Source organism: Copadichromis virginalis, linkage group LG15 (genome assembly GCF_057382275.1).
Source record: "Copadichromis virginalis isolate Kocher_CV1m ecotype Utaka linkage group LG15, C_Virginalis_male_GT1.1, whole genome shotgun sequence".
Lineage (NCBI taxonomy): Eukaryota > Metazoa > Chordata > Actinopteri > Cichliformes > Cichlidae > Copadichromis > Copadichromis virginalis.
Window position 1 is genome coordinate 9,207,314 of NC_140632.1, and position 16,222 is coordinate 9,223,535.

The 16,222-nt window shown below is 41.2% G+C and overlaps 1 protein-coding gene across 3 annotated transcripts; it reads left to right on the forward strand.

Annotated features, from left to right (window-relative positions):
• The first annotated feature begins 346 nt into the window (after nt 1-346).
• Nucleotides 347-12,065, forward strand: LOC146691772 (uncharacterized). 3 transcript variants are annotated; one of them, XM_085431746.1, is made up of 4 exons: nt 347-493; nt 3,443-3,682; nt 5,023-5,225; nt 7,934-12,065. In XM_085431746.1, exons 2-4 carry the CDS (start codon nt 3,466-3,468, stop codon nt 8,048-8,050), a joined length of 537 nt encoding a protein of 178 aa, XP_085287872.1. In that variant the 5' UTR covers nt 347-493; nt 3,443-3,465; the 3' UTR covers nt 8,051-12,065. The 3 variants fall into 3 exon arrangements, with proteins under 3 accessions (XP_085287872.1, XP_085287873.1, XP_085287871.1); XM_085431747.1 differs by lacking the exon at nt 347-493 and adding an exon at nt 603-661; XM_085431745.1 differs by lacking the exon at nt 347-493 and having other exon boundaries at nt 3,403-3,682.
• Nucleotides 12,066-16,222: the final 4,157 nt, after the last annotated feature.

Here is a 16,222-nt window from a genome sequence, read left to right on the forward strand (position 1 = left end):
GAGATTTTGCGTATAGCTTATAATATGAGTTTATGTCAGAAATGCACTAATCCGTATCAGGTATAACATCGAAAACCAAACAACAAAAAATAAATAAATAATTTACTTGAATATTTTCAAAGGCTGCCGTTACTACTTGGACTTGATTAAAATGTAATGCTTCTTTACCACTACTCACACGCTAAAAAGTGATATCTAAAGCATATCCTCTCGATGTATTATGTTTGCATAAACAGGCTGACTCTGGTCCTTTCACATTATTAAGAAGGGGCGGGTCCGGGGGACGGATCCGCCCCTTCTCCCCGTCTTTTTTTTTTTTTTTTTTTTTTTTTTGACACAGAAAAAAACAACCCCTCACTCTAGTCAGCAAACATTCATGAGTAGTTGTAATGCGAGGAAGGTACCGAGGCTCATCACAGCAATCTGTAGGAAACAAGATAACAGCAAATTGTCAAGATACCACCGATCACAACGGAAAACGCGTATATTGGCGGTGAGTGTAACGCCCGGTTGTTCTGATTTGGAGAACGAGTCTATCTGCGCGCGCTGAGCTGTCGCGTGCCGCCTGTTTGTGGGAGTTTATCAACAAATGTGCGGGCAGCTCGGGCATGCCCGGGCAGCGACGGGAGGAGCGGACCTGTCAGGTGGCTGGCGTGTGGCAGTGAGCGCTTCTACATGTGTTTCTGTCCGTCTCTCTATGCTAGCCAGACTTCCTTGTCTTGTTTTCTTTAACGGACTCGGTGAAGAGGGGACAGTGACGGGTTGAATTTGTCACCTCTCGCGCGTGCTTTCCCCACGTCCCGGGCTCCTGGTTGCTCCCGGTGTTTGACAAGCGACAGGCGTTATTGTTCGCATATTACATGTAATTTAGCGAAGGTTTATTACCGGCGAATGACTGCGGACGCTAAAAGTAAGTGGTTTTGTGTGTAAGGCAACGTGACTGGCGTCTTTTTAGACGCTTTTCAAGTTTGTTTTAAATGGTTTTATTTCTCGGGAGGACGTGTCAGCGCCGGATAATTGGAGCAATAGTAGGAATACAAATAAACGCGGTCCTGGTTTATTCTTTAATACAACTAGTTAGCTGTCGTGCGTTTTCGGTTTTATTTATTTTTTTTTTTTTTAACACTAAAGTAAAGTAAGACCAAAGACTAAAGTAAGTTGTCTCTAACTGATTTACATAACAAAAATGCATTGATCTAAAGTCAACTTTATCTGCGTTTGTCAATGGTCGTTTTGTGCGTGATGTTTTGTCAAGCTTCTTAAGGTAGGAGATGCGATGGTTGCGAGTTTTCTAGATGCGTAAACACGCAAGCGCTCGAGCTCGGCGTGTTTACGCTCTGAGCTGCCCGGAATATGGTCCTTCTGATGTGGATAAATCGCAGTAGATTGCCGGCGGTCCTCTGTCGAGTCCTTGTGGTCGAGCTGAACCTCCTTGACGTAAATGTCGGTTAAAGTCGATTATTTTTGTGCAGTTTTATCGCACTTGCACCCCAGGTGTTAACTTCCACATGACAAAACCAAACGTAGATCACCAGAAAAACTGCAAAAAATGAAAAAAGTAGGTCATTAAATAAAAAAATAATAAACACCAGACTACTCTTTTCCTATTTTTTTTCCCATTTTAATAGGTTTTATTTTAACCAGACCATGCATCCAGCACTCCTAGTTGCATGAAAGCAGCAGGTCGCATAGCAGTCGAGTTCAGTGTTCGTGCTCCCCAAGTCCCAGCTTTGCATTGAGCAGAGCCCGTGCACAGATGGTGCAGCAGAGGGAGCCACTTTCTACTGGAGCTTTGAGACTTTTGACCAGCACTGTGGTGGCTGCCAGGCCTCCCTGCAGCCCCCAGGCAGTGTGTGTTTGTGTGTGTGTTTGTGTGGGTCTGCCTCTAGTCTGTGTATTTCCCTGTCTATGTTTGGGGTTTTGTTTTTATTTTTTTATGTGTCTGACAGTATGGTAATGCTGCCAGCCCTCATGATGACTGCCAGTGGAAATTCAAGACAGGGCTTGCAATGCAGTTGATACACAAGCGCACATTTGAGCTCAGTGAAACTTGCTGCTTGCATAACATTAATTAATGTACTGCTTAACTGGTCTGGAGGAGATGTTGGCACAGAGTTGAGCAGTTTGTAGCTGTATTAAAGCACAAGTGAATTGACAAATTTCCCTATTAAATGTTTTTTTTTCCTTTTTTTTGGGGGGGGGGGGGGGGGGGTGTTGTTGGTCAATAATTCTGTTTTCCTCTGCCAGTAAACAATCGGATGAGACAAAGTGACGGTGTTTTTCCACTGCAGTTAAAGATGCAGTTTCCTTGTTTGACTCCATGTGATATGACATCATGCAAAGAGAGCTATATGGCTGCGGCCGCCTCGCTCAGTAAACACAATACCAGTGTATCCAGTTTCAACTTTTTGCATACGACAACTCAGCCTGTTTGTCTCCACTTACACAACAAAGGGAAAAGACAGCCACCCTTGACAAAATGATATAACAGTAGTTCAGACTGGCGTGTTGCCAACAAGGAAGAGAGCGTGAGCGTATGTGTTCAGGAGGCATATTTGAGGATGGAGTGAAACTCGTTATCTCACTCACTGTATGTGGCGCAAAACAGTCTACCCTGAACAGTGGTTTCACTGTGGTCTCCCCTCACACTCTGCCCTCTGTGCAGCGCAGGTTAACGGTGTGGACAGGCGGCTATCCAGTGGTTGAGTGAGCTGGAACATGAAGTAAAGGTCTTAATATGGAGGAGTAGAATTGAATTCCCTGACAGTGCTCTTCTGTGAGGCACACTCTTCAGATTAAAGTAATTCTGATGGAGAGGGGTGGGGGGAAGCCTCTGCTGTGGATCTTTTGGCACTCAATTACAATTTGGCATATTGTGAGGAACAGCTTGGCAAAATGTGCTGCAGGAGGGTAGCAGCTCTGGTGTAACGTCTTTAGCCGCCCACTGGGTCCCCCTATATAGGGTGTTTCCATACATTTGTTTCCTCTTATTAATCATCACTGCAATAAAAACAAGGTTATACAGTTGGCGGTTGTATGTTTATTTTTCTTTTACACATACGTTTACAGATCGGTCTTTTCTTCTGACGGAGCCATCGCTGCTTGTTTGTTTTCAGTATTACCACGTGCAACATAAGCCTCTTAATGCAGATTATAATGACTAATGATTTATTTCCATTTAATACAGATAGGGTGCAATGCATGCCCATCTGCCAGAGGGCAAAGTTGCCACTGACAGCAGTGGGACATTTGGCAATTTTTGTTTTTGTTTTAAAACAAATCACACCCAAATTACCTGCACGCCATGGCTCGTAAACATAGCCAAGAATCAAACCTAATCCTGCTGAAACATTTTGTATTTACACTAGCAAAACACTTGTGCGCACAAATGCCGGTTGATCTCATTCGAAAAGTTTGATGTACCTTTCTTCTTTCTCTGCAGGAAGTTTACCGCTGAGGCGTCGGATGGATGATGAGGAGGAGGATATGTCACAGCCCATCTCGCAACTGTGGGGAACTCCCTTTAGGGGTGTCAAACACGAAGACCGAGTCGCACAGATCGCAGCCGGACAGGCCCTCGCCGCCGTCACCGCCGCCATGTCCACGTCGCAGAGCCACAGCAACAACAGCGTCAACACGCTGCCCTGCAGCTTACAACGGCAGCCTTGCCTACCGTTTCACGGTAAGGAGGGGGTGAGCCTGTTGAAGGTTATGCGGGCTTGTAGCTTTAGAAACAATGCGGTTTAACTTTGGACTACAAGCAGTTTATTTTATCTCTTGGGTTTCTCGTCAGGGGTGCTGTATGAGGAGATGCAAATCTTGGAGCATGAGACAAACAAAATGCTATTTAAAAATACCACTGCAAAACAGATAAGCCTAGAAATCAGTTCTGTGAGATCCCTTTGTGCTATAATATTCATAAGACTAACTCTCTATGTAACTGTCTTCAGTACAGTATTAGGCATATGCTTGTGACATAATGCGAAGAAAAAAATGAATCTGAATTTGATCAGTGGTTATTACAGAAGATCCAGTTTTGTTTTACTTTGGATCTTAAATGATCATTTCTTTAAAAGATAAAAATAGACAACAATAATTGTAAAGCACGTAAAGCGACATACCAGTGTTAATATGTGCCTCAGTTTTAATCCAATAGTTTTTTCCAACATCTAATCAAATCAGTATGACATCATGATAAGTGAATTAAACAGACGCTGAAGTAGAATGTTGTTTGCTTGTTGACTCGGTATCAGTGCTTGAGAGGTGCCTATTGTTCCGCCTTAAAGTCATCAATGCATAAACACCACTGACTGTTATTACCTTGTCATTCAATGTAATGGATGTCATGCACTTGGCTTTATGCCATCGCTCCACACAGTGTTTCTTAAAGATATTGCGTTGTTCTGTTAGGGCGAAATGTCACAGCGTTCTGCACACATGATAACATTAAAAAAAATTGTTTTTCTTCAAGTGGCACGACTGTAGGAAAACGTGTTGTCAGGCAGTGAGTAAACTCAGTGACACGACCCAGAAAGAGGCGGCGGATCACTGAGGATCTTGTTGATTTAATAAGGTGTTTTCCACCTGCCGTCACTCTTGCTCACTTTTCTTGATTATGAACTCTTCACTTGTACTTCATGTACTTTGTAATTTGCCCAGTCATGAGACGATCTGATAAAAACCTGTTTTAGTTTTACAGACTATTATAGCATCATATTTATATTGTATATTTGCGTAGGCGAGTCAGACACAACTGTGTTTGAGGCCACTAATAGTAAACAAGATAGTAAACCTCGGTTTCAAAAGGTTTCTTTTTTTCCCGTTTTTTTTAACTGCCTAGTTTAACTTCATAAGCAAAACATTAGCAGTTTTACTGAACTGAAACTACTACCTACTCAAATCAAAAACTGCTTATATTACTTATGTAGGGATCTTGGCAGTAACACTGACCACAACTTCTCACCATTTTTAAAAAACCTAGCAACAACTGAAGTGCTAAGAAGCTTGATGTTTTCCTTTTAGGCTACGCCGGATTGCGTTTGCATTTTCCTGTTCACTTTGAGCCCATGGAAGACCGGGGAGATATTGAAGAGGAGGAGGAAGAGGACAGAGGGGAAGACATTGACAGCGTGGCAGAGAGACCCGAGGAGCTGAGTGTTGAGGTGCAAGTTGGTCGTAAACTACGGGAAATTGGAGACAAGTTCCAACAGGATCACGTTGAACTGGTAAGCCTCGCTCCCGAGTGGCGAAGCAGATCCATAGCAACCCTTACCTTCAAACACCGGCAACTCAAATCCATTTCCAGGCATAACTTGTAGAGACTCTCTGAACATCATTTAACTTACATTACACAAAAGAAGAAGTGAATAATATCTAAATGCTCAATTAGGTTGTTGAACCACAGTTTGTGCGTGCCAGTGAGATCTAGCGACAGCAGGGAACAGCAGTTCTAAACAGCTGCTAAAACTCAGACTATATTGTGTTACCTTTTTTTTTTTTTTTTTAAATTTTATACATGTGTCCTTGATTAGAGACACTAATTACAGCTAAGTTGTGCCAATTTGTGGCTCGCTCTTTGGGTAAAAGGGAGAAGTTTTGCCAGCTTAAATTACTGCAGCCCACATCGGCTAAAAATAGCCCGAACAGTCATTCAGACACTTTCTCGAGAAAACGAAAACTCTTAAATGACTATTAAGCCGTGATTTAGCAACTTCACGAAAGGAACAAAACCAAGAAGGAGATTATAAATAGATATCTATATAAACAACCCATTTCAGTGTTTTTGTTTATTGTTAGTCTATGGTCAGAGGCATCTCTGTCTTCTGAAACACTGAAACCTCATGCGGGAGTGACTAAATTTCTTTATTGTCTAAAAGAGAATCAACTTTGTTGCTTGTAAGGTTACCTGAAACTAGGACTCTTTAGGGTTTATTTCCTAATAAGTTCTTTATACTGGAAAAAAATTCCCAAACACAAGGCTCAAGTTGGAAAGCTCATCTGTGAACACATGTCATGTAGTTCAAGATAAGCACTTAATTGTGCATCAATATTTGCAAAGCAGTTAGTGGACTGCTCATGGGCTTAGTTAATAAGTACAAATAAACTGGGACAGGCAAGTTTCTTATCTGCTGCCATGAGGATTTGCTTTGCCAGCAAGGTGTGGGTAATGCATTTGGAGAAGCATTCTGATGAAAAGAAAAGCTGTATACGGTTTTGAGTTTGGTGTAAGGTTTGAGAAAGGACAGGTGAGACCGTCACAAATGGGAGTTAGAAGCGAGTCTGTGTCTGGGTAGACTCGGTCGGCTGTTTATATGCTCATCTAAAAATAGAGTCTGACTCACACACTTATAGACACAGCCAGTAACATGACGGCTACCCACAATACCTCAGTTGTCCCGCTGCCTGCCTCGGCGTGTGTGTTTTCTCCGTGTGTTTTGGTTTGCGTGTGTAACTCTGTGACAGAGAGATAAGAGACTTTTTTTTTCTTTTTCTGTCTGCTGTCTGCGCTGGAGATGGTTTCATCATACAGGATCAGATACTGCTGTTGTAGGAATATTCCAAAGGGGGAATAATCACAAGTGCTCCTGTATGATATCCAATCACTTGTCTGTACCATCTCTGCTGCTATTGTTAGACTTTTTCACTTGCTTCTCCAAGCAGAAGTTGCCAGTGTGGGCCAATGTGTGGGTTTTTTGTTAGTGTGAGACACGCTGTGTTTGTGGTTTGAGTCTTGTCCATCAATTTTGACTACTTTGGTGGCTGGCTGCTTAAATGCTCAGGCGTCACTTAGGGGGTAAAAATTAACCCTTTGTTACACTGAAGAAACGGGGGAGGTGAGCGCAGATATTGTCCCTAAAAGTGGCGAACAAAACACACAATACTCCTCACTACCAACGAGAGTGAATGCATAAAGATGAGCTTCATGTGAAACACAAGGGTAGTGTTTAAATAAGCTCAGCAGTGTAAAATTAAGGCAATTAAGGACAATTAGGGTTACATTTAGCAGTGCTGGTTCAGCTCAGTCTGCTAGTTCTGCATCAAATAGCCTGTGGCTGGCTCTGATTGCTAGCCTGGTAGAGACCTTGGTGAAGAGAGTGCAGGGGGGGTGGGGGGTTTGCCCAACAAGAATGCTTATGCAACAGGCTGCAAGGTCTGAGCGCGCCTGTTCAGGATGCCAGAGGGAGCGGTGCAGGATTAGAGACGAGGAGGTGGAGACAGGAGATTTCAGGATGCAGCAAGAACCCCTTCATCTGTCTGTAGCCCACAAGGCACGAGCACCCCAACAGAAAATGAGACGGTTGCTTAATATGAGGGAACGGTTTCATTTTTGCTTTGCTTTGTTTTGATAATTTGCTTCCATTTTTATTTTTTTTGCTGACTGCGCTATTAAAGGAGAGCTGTGCTGAGCTGCAGCCACGCTTTCTTTGAAAGCATTTCACTTAGAGCTCCTTGTATTGAAGTCAGCAGTGCAATCTTTAATTAGAGGGACAACTAAAATCTTTGAAAGGCAGATGAAGTAATGCTGCTGGGATGATTGTCAGATTCTGGGAGCTAAAACCTTTTAATATTTCAATCAACTTTTTCGCTTGAAACCAAGTAAATCATTATAAATATTTTCTGTTAGGAGAATGAAACTTCCTGGGGGGGTGGGGATTGAAGGCACTTTGGTATGCGTGTGACAGCCAGGTTTTCTCGACACAAGCTAATGTTGTGGAAACATCCAGTCTAGTCGGTCATATGGTTTCATCTCACAGGGTTTACCACAGTTCACAATGCTTTACCTCAGAAACCTTTTCAATTGAAATCAGTGTGTGTGTGTGTATTGACTTTCACAACTGTCGAGTGTTGTGATTCTGATATGACAGGAAGCTTTTATACACCTTGTTGAGGCTGACAACATGTCTTTTCTTTTCTTTTGTCTGTCCCCTTGCAGTTTATGAGGCACCACAGACAAAACCGGCCTTTTTGGATGCGCCTTACCATGGCCCTGTTTGGCTTTTTGTTTCCAAGAGAGGCTGTCATTCCCCATCTGAGAGGGGAGCACAGATGAAGGGACTTCTTCCTGGCCCTCACCTCAGCCCCTTACGTTCCGAACAGGAAATGAGGGACTGGACTGGACGGCACTGTAAGATGGAACACGGGTTTGGATTTTTGTTTTCTAGTAGAAAACGATGAGATGAAGAAGACACTGGTCACCGCTGGACGGAGACTGATCAATTTTTTTCTTGCTTTTGTTTGTTTGTTTGTTTTTTGCCTCTCCGAGAAGAAGCCATTCTGTTTGAAGAGATATTTTCGAAATATTTGTAAGATTACCTATTTTGTACAGTAAACAGCTCTTTTATTTGGTGTTTAAAGTCTTGAAGGACCTCCATCAGTCCAGGGAATGCCTTATTCTCTCCTGCCACAGCGCATAGTCTTTTGCATCAAGTAAATCATTAAAAAAATGATTACATTTAAGATTAGGCCACTATGATGGTGACAGACTGTGGACGTGGACATTTCTGTGTGCTAAAGATACTGACTTTCAACCTTGAGGACTCAAGGCACATTTTTGTTTATCCTCCCAAAATAACTTCTCATCCTTTTAGTGTTCCACATCGGCTAATTTAAAAAAAAAAAAAAAAGGTTGTTTTGACATTGTGGCAATTTATCACTGCGATGTCGGTCAGCTCAGATTCAAATTTGTAGATATAGGATGCTATAAAAACCTGTCTTTCACTGACATCATCTGCATCTCGAGTACCACGAGGGGCGTAACGGTACACAGAAACTTGGTGTTGTAGACAGATTGATTGATCGTCATTCATTTAAACAAATCATGAAAGGAAACAGTGCAATTTCATTTGACAGAGCTATTGAATTTGAGAAGACATCAGTTGATTGGCTGTGCAACACAAACTCAACATGTAGTGAGAGTTAACACAACATTAATCCTGCATAATAATATTGCCACAGTGCTTGGCTCATTTCAAGGCTAACCGTGTTAGCATGCTTTAGCTACTGGACTAAACGGAGTGCAGCGTTGAGTGCAGCTTGCTTGAAAAGTGTGCAGACAAACATCAGAGAGCACACCAAACCGAAGAACTTTCATGCTGAAGGAACACTTGCAGAACGGTATCGTTACACGCCTGAGTACCACTCAAGCTGGAGGTGACGACAAAAACTGTGGAGATTCAGACACTGTTTTTGTAACGCATGTATACTTGAATTTAGGTGTACTAGAAAATATTTCAAGACCTGACATAGTGACGGTGATTACGATTTCTGTTTGTGATGCGTGTCGAAACCAAATGAGCACAAACAAAGTCAAACAAATCTCACTCATGGGATTACGATCAGGGAAACGGAAACAATCAGACAGCGGAGAAGCTTTGGGGAAAAAAAAATCATCATTCCCCCCCAAAAAAAGGATTCCAGGTTGTATTTCTCTGGCTGGGTTGACAATCTGAGTTTTTACCCTTTGCTCCATCGCTTTGGGAGTATTTTAAAGGGTGAGCAATATTCAAGCCAGTGGACACAGTAACCGTCTTTAAGTTTTCAGCTGTCAATAATGAGCAGTATTTGCAGTCAGACTTCCCCTGAACATGCCGCTTTGCAAACTTCTTTGTTACAGAAACATTTTTGGGTTACGTTAAAGAGATGCATTTTTATTTTATTTCACTCCAGGTGCACCTGATGTGCTAATACGCATTATATCTCTGTCAGTGGTACATTCAGCTTCACTTAGTAGGAACAGCTTCTGTACAGTTTAAGAACCATTTTTAGTAGCTCGAGAGACGCATCTGGGGGCAGGGCAAGCGCTACACATCCTCACTTGACACCTGCTACTTTAGTGACACATTTTACAGCAATGCAACCACTGTTCCGTCAATGAAGTCTTTAAGGACTTTAAATATGAAGTTAAAAGGACTCATTTGCTGTATTTTCTCAGTCTGTTGCAGATTCATGATATAGATTTTTGAAGACACTGTCAGATTTTTTCTTCATTCATTTTTTTTCTTCAGGGAGTAGTTAATTCTGTGACACTTGCGTTGTGCTAAAAACTTTTTTTTGAATGAGGACACGATGCCAAGAACTCACTCACTTGATGCCAGTTAATCTTGATTGATGTCATACTCAACACCGAACAAGCAAACTTGGTTTTCTTTAAACATTCTCCAAAGCAGTTTTAACTCAACATCAGCCTGTAAGTGTGTTTCAGATTGTCAGGTTTTTGTCTTTGATTTAAACGTTTCCTGCAAACACTGATCGCTGAGCCAAATCAGATAGCCATGACACTTTTTTTTTGGTCTTCAGTCCAAAGCTTTTTGCTGTCTTTCATTAACTACTCCCTGCGCTTAACAAGAAAAGTTTCCTTTAGCTTTTTTGAGAGAGAGATAATTTATTCTAATTTATTTTATGTATATTTGCCCAGTGCTACTGTATAAATGCTATCTCAGTGTGTACAGTCCTTTTCTTCTCATTGTTGAGGTGCATTCAGTTGCGTGTTTGATGCCTGTGTGTGGGGAGGTTGGACTAAAGCCATGTGCCTCGTGCGTCCTCACACCAGCGGTGCGAGTCTTTACAAATCATGCGAAAACCAGACAATCAAATGTACAAAATGTGCCTTGTGAGTAACCGACCTGCCACATCTTCACCATCGACACTTGGCATATCTCTCAAAGTCACTGGTCACAGCTCCTGTTTCACTTGGGCTCTGTGAGATCAACTTCCAGAAAAATAAAATAAAAAATAAAAAAATCAGTTTGACTTCTCACAACAGCTTGCGAGGCACAGGCTCAACCTTTGACATCTCTCAGCACGAACGGCGAGTTTCACCATGCAGACCTTCTCAATATCAGAAACGACTGTTTGCAATCAATGTGCACTGTAAAAAAAACTATTTTTATCGGTATACTGTATTTCGCACCTCTCTCTTTCTACTCCTGCGCTGATCTTCCCCTCTAGATGCTTGAAACTTTTTAAGATCTGTAAAATGCTGGATAGGCCTAGCTTGTCTGGGTTTTTGTGCTTTTTTTTTTTTTTAAACAAAAACAAATCTGCAGTCTAGTAGGGGTTTACGTTTATAGGAGGAATGAGCCACCATGGTGCCCAGAATTCTTTTGTGAGCTGGGTAGAGCATCCACTCAGTCGGTGTGATGTTTATCTGAGCCTGTTGTTACCAACCACTGTTGCAACCTCGACTCACGTGAAACATTTGTTTTATATGTTTGACCTTCAGTGTCTTTAATATGAAAATTTTTCAATTTATTAAAAAAATGTATATCCAAGAAAGAGTACATCTTTACTGTCAAGTGCTGTGATTTGGTGTTTTTTATACATTAGACATGATTTGACTGAGCTATTGTTGCTATCTTTATAAAAAAAAAAGTCTAAATTTTACCACACTTTTTTTTTTGTAAGAACTAGAACAAGACAACCTTTGCTTTTCTACAAATGCTTTTTTTTTTTTTTTCAATGTTGAGGCATTTTTGATTTTGGATATTGCCAAGTCTGCTCTGTCACTCTCAGTTCAAGGGCTTTTTTCGATAATATGTAAATGGAGTAAAAATGCATGTCCAACATTCCTGAAAAAAAAATCTGTATCCTAAGGGTTTGAATGTAATTTAATGGAGTGAAAAACCACAGTATCGCTTTTAATACATGAACTGAACAGTGGGACTTACTTCAGACTCCTGTGCTCGGTTCGGTGCACAGAGTTTGTGTTGTCTTTACATTGCTTTCTTTATGTTCAGAGTGGTCTCAAGGATTTCACATTCATGTGTCCTATGAAGTGAGACCCAGTCCAGATGTAGCAGTTTTTGTTAAAGCATTGGCTGTGTTATCTTTGGGACTGCTCTGTTTCTCCTGAACAGTTTTCAAACAGTGCAGGACATTGGTGTGATGGAGGCACTGACGGAGGATGGGGGATATTTTGTTTTGTTTTTTCTTTTTCTAGTGCAATATGCTGTACATAAGAGCTTGGCTCACAAGATCTTACGATTTCTCTCCATTTCTTTTGTTGTTAAATGGGTACATTGCCATTTTGTTTTTGTTTTTTTCATTAAAATTTTATGGATAATTGACATGACTTGTGTTTGCTTTCTTTTACTAAGCATCCCAAAGTTGTCTTTCTTTGTCTGGTCATTATTTGATAGAAAAGACCAATGTACACACATCCAAACTAGGTGGAGGTATGTCTAGCAAGATGCTACATATCATACAGAAGTTAATAGGTGCCCTTACTGAGACAACCCTCTCATTTATCTGGGCTAGGGATTGGGAGTACACTAGCTCTTGGCCACCTTATTCTGGGTTGTCAACCTTAAAGTAGGACTCTTTTGGATGTGAGGCAAACATGTTAACCACTATGAGGAGTCATTACAGTGCCAACATATCAATAAAATGAATTTCTTTCACCAAAAAAAAAAAAAAAAACTAAGCATATACTTCTTGGATGGGCTGCAGTACAATAAACTGCATTGCAAGCCATCTACACATAGTACAATAAGTACAAAGAGTTCTTTGTGTTTTCAGGGTAACACAGAAAAAACTAAACTACACTAAAAATGCAACTGTTTCCAGAGCTGGAGTTAATAGTTTTAAAAATAAGTATGTCATTTGGGGCACCATCTGCCTCAGTTTTAAGCATTCCTTTAAATGTTAATTTATGACAAGTGGCAGCCAAAGTTTCTTGTATTGGTTGTGTATCACCCCAAGATGGTTATTCTGGACTTAGTTAGCGTGTTTTAAAGTTAATGTGAGATGTCCTGATGACCCAGATAGATCATTTTGCAATAATTAAGAGTGCCTAGCTGATATTTTCAACTGCAGGGAGATCACCACAACCATTGGCATCAAAGGCACATTGCAAGACACCCTCACATCTGCTTAGTATGATTTTGAGATTAAAACTTATTGGTGAACTTCCCAGTGTATTTAAAGTACCCAGAGCTACTGTTATATCTTTATTTTAGGCTAACTAGTAAAATGCTCATAGGTCAAAACCTGTCTATGTAGACAGGTGGCACAGCTGGTGTGATCCTGCTGCAAGACTGTTTCCACTTTATGGACACAATGAGTTCGTGATATGATGATAAAAAGTCAAGCAACTTTATTTTATGTTATCATATTACATCTTGAATTAAGCAGTTACTGCTGTGGGGTATTTTCCTGCTTTTGTTGTAAACAGCTTCTGGTCTGCGTGTGTGAGATGACACAAACACACATGCAGTTAAGTCCCTCAGATTTGGGTGGGTTTTAAATCAAGATTGACTGATCAGACTAACATCATTTTAAATGTAAGGACTGTTTTTAAGATTGTAACAATTTGTAGTCAGTCATGATCTACAGTGTGTAACTGACTTGGCCATTGACAAATATCCCATTTCCTTGCTTGGAGAAATTCTTGGGTTGCTTTTGCAGTATACTTTGAGTCATTATCTATTTGGACTGTGAAGAGCTGTCTGTTTGGTTTTGCAGCATTTGGCTGAATCTGAGCAAAGTGTATGCCCTGTACACTTCACAACTTCTATCAGAAGACACATCATCAATAAACACTAGTGACCCAGTTCCACTGGCATCCTGTCACGGTTTGCCGGGGCAAGCCGTGTGAATAATAATGGATCCAACTGCAGGCTGCTGAAGTGGAGGGTGAGTTTATTTGCAACTAAAAGGTACAACAGACAGGGTGGCGAGGAACAAAACGGTGAAAACTCTAAACTGGGAAAACTAAATAAAACACTAACCGGAATACAAACGTGACATGCAGGGAGAATGACCAGAGAATCAACACAGAAGGGTGGAAGGGAAATAACACAGACAAACCAGCAACTACCATGACAGAAGACACAACTTAAATACACCCAGAGAACACAGGGAGATTACACGCAGGTGGGGAACACAGCTGGGAGTGATTATCGTGACGAGACTAGGGAGGCAAACTGAAAACACTCACATAAGACGCAGACCTTCACAATAAAACAGGAAACACATACACGCAATGACATAACACACCAACTAAACACAGACTGGGGGACACAGAACATAGGAACATGAACAGAAGAATACAAACACCCAAGGTAACCAAAACCACAGAATACTAATAGACTAAACATAAACACGGAGTCGCAGACTCCGGACCATGACACATCCATGCACGCCCGTGCCATAACATTGCTTCCACTATGTTCGACAGATGATGTGATATGCTTTCTCTTCCTTTCCATACATGTCACTTCCCATCATTCTGATACAACTTAATCTTGGTCTTCTCTATCCAAAATATTTTGGGGGTTTTCCAGAATTGTGCAACATTTTCAGATGTTTTTGGTCAAATCTAACCTGGTCGTCTTGTTCTTGAGGGTAATCAGTGGTTTGCTCGTTGTTGTAAACCTTCTGTATTTCCATTTAAAAAAGGCTTCTTTTGATCATGACAATAATCTCCCTGAGAGTGTTCTTGACTTGGTTAGATGCTGTGAAGTTATAGTTCTTGACCATGGAAATAATTCTGTCATCATGTTCCTTAGTTGTCTTAATGGTCTTTTGGGACTTTTGGTGTTGAATCCCATTGGATTCATGTTTTTTTAAGAGCGTAAATATCTATAAGACTGACTATTGATTTGGCCACTCCTAAGCGTTTTGGTTTATATATATAATGGGTTTTTTTGTTTGTTTTGGTTTTCATCATGGGGATGGCCTCCTTCACTAACCTCAAGGAACTCTAGGGTTACTTTTGCAGTATGCTTTGGTCATTATCCATTTGGACTTTGAAGTGCTGTCTGCTCAGTTTTGCTAAATCTGAGAAAACAGTATAGCCTTGTACCTTTCATAATTCTTCCTGCTACTTCTATCATCAGTCACACTAGTTACAGTCATATAAGCACTAGTGGAAGCATAGTTTCTTTTTATCCAGAGAGGGGATTTTTTGTTATCTCTCTGTTAGCTTTAAATTAGGTCTTGAGCCTAATGATGACCTCCTTCACTTATATCAATATATTTTTATGCTAGCATGGTTATGTCTGTTTACAGTGGTGACAGTGGACGACAACCAACACAAATGTGTTCCTGTGCAGTTTTTTTTTTTTTTTCAGAATCCTAGGTACACAGTGTTTGACAGTGATGCTTTACATCAGTAGAATGCTGACTGGTTAACAAGTGGGCTGGAACAGGAACACAAGTGACAGTGGGGAGACGCCTCAAGACATCAAAAAGTACACACAGTGCATGCAGTGAACACTTTTCTTTGTTTTTAACACTCTTTGTATGCTATAACTTCCTTTTTTTCTGCATTGGCTAATGGGCTGACAACAGCACAAGCAAGACTAGCCCACAGACATGTCGCAGCGCATGTTTTTGCCACTGCCTATATCAGTCGACAAAAGCTCTCTGCATGTAGACGGGCAGTGAATGGACTGCCAACAGACTACCAATGTGCAGAACCATAATTTCCCCATTAGACCTCATATTGAGAGTTGCAGTGAAAAGCTACCAAACCAAGTTCAACACAGAGAGTCAACTTCTGTCACGGTCGCAGTGGCAGACCGTGTGGAGAGTGTGTGGAGGACTCAGGTGAAGACACAGGCGTGGACATGAAACTGAGTTGAACGAAAAGCGAGCATTTATTGTGGCTGAAGACAAGGAGTGCAAACAAGGCAGAAGCGCAGTGACAAAACTAAACGATAACTAAACTGGGAAAGTGATACCAGGATAAACACAGGAAATCATAACTATGAATACAAAAGACTGGCTGTGACAACATGGAGGGTGGGAACACAGACGACACGACACAGACTGCATGAAACACCGAGACTAAATACACATGAGGGATGATCAGGGGAAGTGGCCACACATGGGAGCACAGCTGACACACATGAACCTAACGACAGGACAGGAGAGGTGAAACTAAACACACTGACATTGAATACAGACTTTCAAAGTAAAACAGGAAACATGGAGATTAGACATGACATGAACTAAACATAACCACGCAGACATGACTCATGACAGGTAGACGCACGAACCAGGGAGATGGAGTACAGGGGAAGATGACAGAAGCGACAGCATGAACTTGACAACACAAGACACACAGACATAAACACATGAAGGGCAAGGGAGGCTTAATACAAGGGTAATATAATTACAAATGAGCTGGAATAACTTAACAAACAATAAACATCAAAATAGACTAAACACAAAACACTGGGTCGCACGACCCAGGACCATGACAACTTCAGATTTCTGC